Here is a 6,846-nt window from a genome sequence, read left to right as displayed (position 1 = left end):
TGGAACTGACCAACTTCAGTGATTATGTGTGATTTAGTAGCAAATTTAAGAAAAGTTTGTTTTTCAAGGCACTTTGCGACTTTTCTTACTTCATACACAAAAAAAGTGTAAAAATCTGACAAAATCTGATTTCTTGATGATTTGATATTTTATAATAGTGATTTTATAATTTCAAAATATAGAGAAAAAGTAGAAATGAATGACTAATAAGCCAATAAGTGCTCCTCTGCTGCCGTCTACTGGTTATAATTGTGATTTGATGTATTTTTTAAATTTTACATAAGTGTTTGTTTACCAAAAATTATATTTTGGTCATCCCATTAAAAATAACATTCAAACTGGATCATTTTAGAGCTTTATTTAAAGTTCTGGAAATAGTTGTGTGAAATGCTTGAAAGTAATTGAAAAGTGCTTGAATTTCTCCCTCAAAAGGTTGTACAAACCCTGAAATGAATGATGTAATGCATTCGACTATTTCTACCACAACACAATGGTTGCAGTTAACGTTACTGCTTCTGGTTTCCAGACATATGTCAGTGCTGTTTATGACAGTGAATTCTGTGCAGAATTGAAATGATTCTCACTAGCTCTCGGAGCAACGTTGCTGTAAAATAATTAAATAAAATATAAAATAATGCTAATTTAAATGTTTCAAAAGTTTACTTGCATTTGATAAGAAGCTGCGTGGGCGAAAATTACATGTAAACAATTTTAAGGCTATTTTGGCTATGCTCAATGGCTGGTCTGGTTACTGGTATAGGGCTATAGCCAAGCCGTTAAAATTAGACCACAGATCGCCTCGATTTCGCCAGGTGGGCTAAAAGCAGACTACACGTAGCCCGTCCAATTTAGAGCTAAATCGTGGCTACATATAGACCATGTCATGAAATGACACTTATATCTTTGTAGATATTATTGACAATGCGAACATGATGGGATATCAACCATCTCATGCGCTGCCTGGCCAAAAACTACAGTGAATCAGGTTTGACTATAAGTGGGCTACAGATAGCTGCTCGGACTACGAGCTAAATCGTGGCTATAAACAGGCTAAGCATTGAACATGTCAAAGAAATGAAACCAAACACCTTGTAAACGGTGTTACTTTGCTTACATGATGGAATATCGTACATCTCAAGTTATTTTGCCAAAAAATGACATGAAATCAAATTCAAGGTTATTTGGGCTAGAAGTGGGTTACACAGCCGGACTATATCGGGTCTATACTTAACCGAGACGTTGAAATGACGGCTATTGCTTGCTGGGATAGTTTCCGTGATCGGCATCTTCTTATTGATTTCATATTGTTACGGCTTATATTCATGATGAAAGTGGAGCGAGCGGTCGGAGAATCGGATCACCAAACAATTACGCGATGAATCTCAGACATAGTCTATCCGGACGGGATTAGATTTCTCAGAGGATTTATGTGTTACCTGAAAAGCAGTAATTATCTGATTCACGAACAAATGTAAAAACAATTCGTTAGTGAACTGGGCCGCGCTTTGTGGCTTTGACTAAAAAATAACCGGTTCATAAGAGTTAATGAAGCCGACTACATTGGCACGCTGCGTGCGCGTGCAACCATCGCACAGTTTATTAAAAGACGTGTTTTTGCCATTATTTTGCGTTACTCTGTCATCGCCGCGGCTGAAAAGTAGCACATGAAGCACTGCTTACATTTACATTTTATTCTGTGATAATTCTGGGGTGGCACAGCTTTTTCTTAGGGTGGCAGTTGCCACCCCGGTAGATAAATAGAGACATTTACAGTCATTTACAAGAGACATTTACAGTCAAACACAGGTGTAGCTAGTAGGCCTAGTGTTCAAACTCTACTACTCTAAACTCTACTAGATAACTATAAGAATTCACATGTTCACGTTTATTTTTTTTATATTTAGCTTACATATCTCAATTTAAATGCTTCATTTGTTTTCTGTTCTGTTCTATTCTATGCTATCAGTTTAAATGCTTCAGTTTGTTTTTATATTATAAACCTAATAAATAATTTACCTCAAAAAGGCATTTCACATGCAATATCTGCTTCATTTTTCATATTATATAAAAAAATGTAATTAAATATTAAATATTAAAGAATTTAACAGAATTCTTTTTTTTTATGTTTGGTATAGCCTATATCAGGTCTGGTATAAAGAACGTTTGCTCAGGTGGCCAAAATGTCCACCAAATAGTGAAAAGTTTTGCTCAGCAAGAAAAAAAATAGAGGGAACATTGGTAGAACCTTTCTTGGAACTGGGAAACTATAGTCAGGAAGGTATAGTATGTGTGAACTCCCAGAGACACGCAGCATGTGCGAAGATGCAAAGCATATGAAACAGTGATCCCAACTAAGCTGGTTTGCCAACAACCATTAAACACATAGACATGGTGACAGACAAGTGATTTCCAAAAAGGGAGAAGAATTCCAAATAGGTTTGGAGAACATTCAAAAGGGGAAGTACAAGACAGACAGTTAGTTTTGAGGGTAGGGTTTGCCTATGTGTTTCTTTGTTTGAAGATCCTGACCATTTCGAGATCTCTGACCTGCAGCTCCATTCTTCTCCCATTAAAAGGAATCAGAACAAGAACACAGCAAGGGTTTTGTACCATCATGCCTGTAAATGCTATTATAATATATTGTAATATATATATTGTAGTCCATACTTATATGTTTGGATGTGTGAATATTATATTGTGATTACTTATTACAGATGTCCAGTTCCAGAAAAGTGGTCAAGCTGTTCTATGATGTCATCTCTCCTTATTCCTGGCTGGCATTTGAGGTGCGAAAGTTTTTTATCCTTAGTATATTCATTGCCATGCCATCGGTGCTTATGCAGTGTCAGTATTGTGTGTGTGTTGATTTTGTGTTTTAAGGTGCTGTGTCGCTATAGAAATGTTTGGAACATTGACCTCAAATTCAAACCGGCATTTTTAGGGGTAGTAGTCTTTCATGGTTCAGGTAAATGTCAAACAATTTGTTGCTTTTGTTGAGATTTTCTTCACAATGTCACAAAACATTTTTGCTTTATTTCTAGGTAACCAGGAACCTGGATTGGTCCAAAATAAGTTTCATTACATGGTCACAGATTTGAAGCAGCTGTCTGAGTTCTTTGGGGTCCCTGTGAATCCACCTTTACCTTGTAAGAAGGGTATTCCAACCACTGTTTCTCTTTATGATGGCTCATGACCACAGTCACAATTTAAGACATACTTTAAGCTGATTTCTCACTCAAATAGAAGAAGAATGCTGTGGACAGTTTTTAAAGTCATTTTTATTATAAACTTTTTGGAAAAGATTTTTCCCTGCCAGTGAGGTCCCTTACAAGGGCATGCAAGTAGTGCTACACTTTGTTTTTGTTTTTGTAATTTAATGAAGCATAATCTGTCTTTTTGTTTATTTAAAAAGAAATTACAAAATTTCAGGTATTTTTCATTTTTACGTAAACATTGGTTATTTAGGTTAATCACAATTAATCTATTTTTCTCCCTTTCTTTCCAACTAAGGCACTTTGAATGTGATGCGTTTTGTGACAGCTGTTGCTGAGAAAGAAAAAGAGGGAGGCGTGCTGGTGGAAAGGGTGTCTAGAGAGCTCTGGAAGAATGTCTGGAGCACTCATCAGGACATTACCCAGCCTGCCTCATTAATTGAGGTATCCTATACCCAAGATTAAGAAATTAAATCAAACTAAATGAGAAAACAATCACTAACATTTACGTGATAATCTTTCAATTATTACTCCATTCCATTATGCATATGAAAAAATTTCATTTTAGCACCAAGGTGAAGACTGGCATATCTATCTATAGTAAACCAGTAGGAAAGACAATAAAACAAACTACTGTTTGATAAAATAGTGTGTTAACTATAGGCTTGCCTTTCTGTTTTGCACAGGCAGGATTAAAGGCAGGTCTCTCAGCCAATGAGGTGGAAGAAATTCTGATCCTTTCCCAATCTCAGCAAATCAAAGACAAGCTGAAGAGTGTCACACAAGAAGCACTGGACTATCGAGTCAGTGCCTTTTACTTGTGTTTTTAAACCCTTTGTCTTTTCATAGTGGTAAATAAATGATAAAACTTGTTTTCACAGTTATTTTCACTTTTTCCTCTTTTTTCAGTCCTTTGGTCTTCCATTCATCGTGTGTGATGTGAACGGGAAGACTGAGGTCTTCTTTGGTTCTGACAGATTTGAGCTCATGGCTCAACGCATCGGTAACTATGAACTAGGGATGTAAACTGTTAACAAATTACCCGATAACCTTTATTAACAATTAGTTTGACTAATGCCATCGTCGATTATTTTACAAATTTACGTTATGCTTTATATTTTTAGAAAAGTTACTCCAATAACTGTCATGTTAAAAAAAGTGTAAACTAGTCGTGGTTCGTCCATGAACGATTCTTTGATTTTGAACTTATCTTTTAAATAACTCAAACGAGTTGTCTCATAGAGTGATTCGTTTATTTAGTCTTGGCCACACATGTGCAACAATCTTATAGTCTCATAAAAGACCGTTTGTACACACACCACGCACATGAAATCAATCACACATACTGTTTTTAAAATTCAAAGAGTACCTTCCACGTATTAGAATGTCATAAGTGTTTGTGTATGTGGAGCATAAGAAGAGTGTGTGATCATTTCATACATTTCATATATGTATGCAAAGACTTTATACTTGTGTCTGGAGTGAGTAACAATAAATGTGCGGGGGCCCCCTAAATTTGGAATGGTATTGCACCAAACAATTTTGGGTGCAAAAAAAGTAACCCATTTTAAAAAATGCCCCTGTGCAGTTAAAACAAATCTATCACGGCTGTCGCGAATAAAGTGAAAATTAAATAAGAAAGTGTTGACTGTGGCATTCAATTTAGATCTGCTCATGTTGCGTCTTATTTTTTACACGTTTTAACAGCGTTGAGCATTGTAACCGATCACACACGATTCTGTTGATCTTATGAATGCAATGGCCAATCAGACTCGTTTATCATCGCTGAAACACCAGAGTTTTGCTCAGTGCTTGCATGCGCTGACTGAATTCTGCACTCTTGCCAGTTCTCTGATAAACAACAAAGTGCAGATGTACGTAGAATTTAAGAGATTCATTTCACAGTATATACAGATTCATTGATTATAACGAGGTTTTTTTTTTTTGAGAGTGCTTAAACTCAGGCTAGACTGAAGTCAGTGATAATGTTCTTTGATAAAGTGAAGGTTCTTTGCTCACTTTCTGTATTTATTCCGTTTGAATAACCATGGAAATTAAAGCTTTATAATTAGTAGTTTGCTTTTATTAAATTGTGATCATGTTAAATACAAATTCAGTTGTATTAAAGATATTTTATTACATTACTCCCATAGACTATCTGGTACTTGCCAAAAAGACGGATTTATGATGTGCGCAGGGTCGGTGCTACCTATAGGCAGAGCAGCTATATGTGACCTTGGACCACAAAACAATTTTTCGAAATTGAGATTTATACATCATCTGAAAGCTGAATAATAAGCTTTCCATTGATATATGGTTTGTTATGATAGGACAATATTTGGCAGAGATACCACAATTTAAAAATCTGGAATCTGAGGGTGCAAAAAAAAATCTAAATATTGAGAAAATCGCCTTTAAAGTTGTCCAAATTAAGTTCTTAGCAATGCATATTACAAATCAAAAATTATGTTTTAATATATTTACAGTAGGAAATTTACAAAATATCTTCATGGAACATGATCTTTACTTTGGCATATCCTAATGATTTTTGGCATAAAAGAAAAATCTATAATTTTGACCCCATACAATGTATTTTTGGCTATTGCTACAAATATACCCCAGCGACTTAAGACTGGTTTTGTGGTCCAGGGTCACATATTGCCTAGGGCCTCGGGCTTTAAGGCGGGGCCTCCATAACCGTAACATCCCCTATACGCAAGTCCACCAGTCAAGACAGGCAGCAAAATACTAGCCTCATTGTTCATTGGTATAGTTGAATTGTCACTCACCTGCAATTAAACCAATTAAAGGCACAATATGTCAGATTTTTTTATTAAAATATCCAAAAGCCACTAGAACAGTGTTATATATTTTGCTGACTTGTGTACTTACATTATCCCAAATTTTTCGAAGAATGTTTAAATCCAGAGAAATAAGCAATTTCAACTAGAGACATGGAGCGTGTCCATAGTGTCATTGTGTCGACTGCCAATGACGTCATAACCCTTCAATTTCTGGTTTTGTTTTGTAGAAAACATGGAAACACCAAAGACGCTTTAATATGTTATGTGTTTTAATAGACCGGTGACGACCGCACAGAGTAGCATTATAACAGATGTCGGATTGCATCAGCTGTGGGGATGAAGACGACAACTCCCATGAATGCACACTCAGTCACGGCGTCATCAAACTACGCCTTTGCTTCTTTGTTTATTTTGAATACGCGCCCTCTAGCAGCGAAAATTACATATTGTGCCTTTAATGTTGCCGTTTCAAAGCGGGTCAATGTGAGTGTACTGTGACGTACTGTTCATTGTTCATTCATTCATTCTCTTTCTTTTATATTCCAGGAGAGAAGTGGATGGGGCCTCACCCTAACAAGCCCACAGCCACAATGTGATCACTACTTCTCCATGCTCTGTCTATTTTAACAACTTCTAAATAAAATGTTAAAGTGGTGTAAATTCACATTGTTTCAATTCAACAGCAAACACACACACTTACATCTAAAAGAGGACATTGACTTCTAATGTTTTTAAGTACAGCTAGGGGCAGATCTACTGGTGTGGCGTTGAGTGGCAACTGCCACCCTAAGAAAAAGCATTGCCACCCCAGAATTATCCCAAACTATTCT

The 6,846-nt window shown here is 36.2% G+C and overlaps 1 protein-coding gene across 1 annotated transcript; it reads left to right on the top strand.

The window, feature by feature from the left end:
• The first annotated feature begins 2,537 nt into the window (after positions 1-2,537).
• Positions 2,538-6,612, top strand: LOC107672119 (glutathione S-transferase kappa 1-like). Its single transcript, XM_016465206.1, has 8 exons — positions 2,538-2,620; positions 2,715-2,786; positions 2,881-2,965; positions 3,042-3,155; positions 3,511-3,656; positions 3,899-4,015; positions 4,122-4,215; positions 6,563-6,612. Exons 1-8 carry the CDS (start codon positions 2,615-2,617, stop codon positions 6,610-6,612), a joined length of 684 nt encoding a protein of 227 aa, XP_016320692.1. The 5' UTR covers positions 2,538-2,614.
• Positions 6,613-6,846: the final 234 nt, after the last annotated feature.

This window comes from Sinocyclocheilus anshuiensis, unplaced genomic scaffold (genome assembly GCF_001515605.1).
Source record: "Sinocyclocheilus anshuiensis isolate Anshui unplaced genomic scaffold, SAMN03320099.WGS_v1.1 scaffold902, whole genome shotgun sequence".
Lineage (NCBI taxonomy): Eukaryota > Metazoa > Chordata > Actinopteri > Cypriniformes > Cyprinidae > Sinocyclocheilus > Sinocyclocheilus anshuiensis.
Note: the sequence above shows the minus strand (reverse complement) of the source record. Positions and strands in the feature narration are given on the sequence as shown.

Coding starts and splice junctions, on each gene's coding strand:
- LOC107672119 (XM_016465206.1), top strand. Junction 2,966..3,041: donor AGTAGTCTTTCATGGTTCAG/GTAAATGTCAAA, acceptor CTTTATTTCTAG/GTAACCAGGAACCTGGATTG. Junction 4,016..4,121: donor AAGAAGCACTGGACTATCGA/GTCAGTGCCTTT, acceptor CTCTTTTTTCAG/TCCTTTGGTCTTCCATTCAT.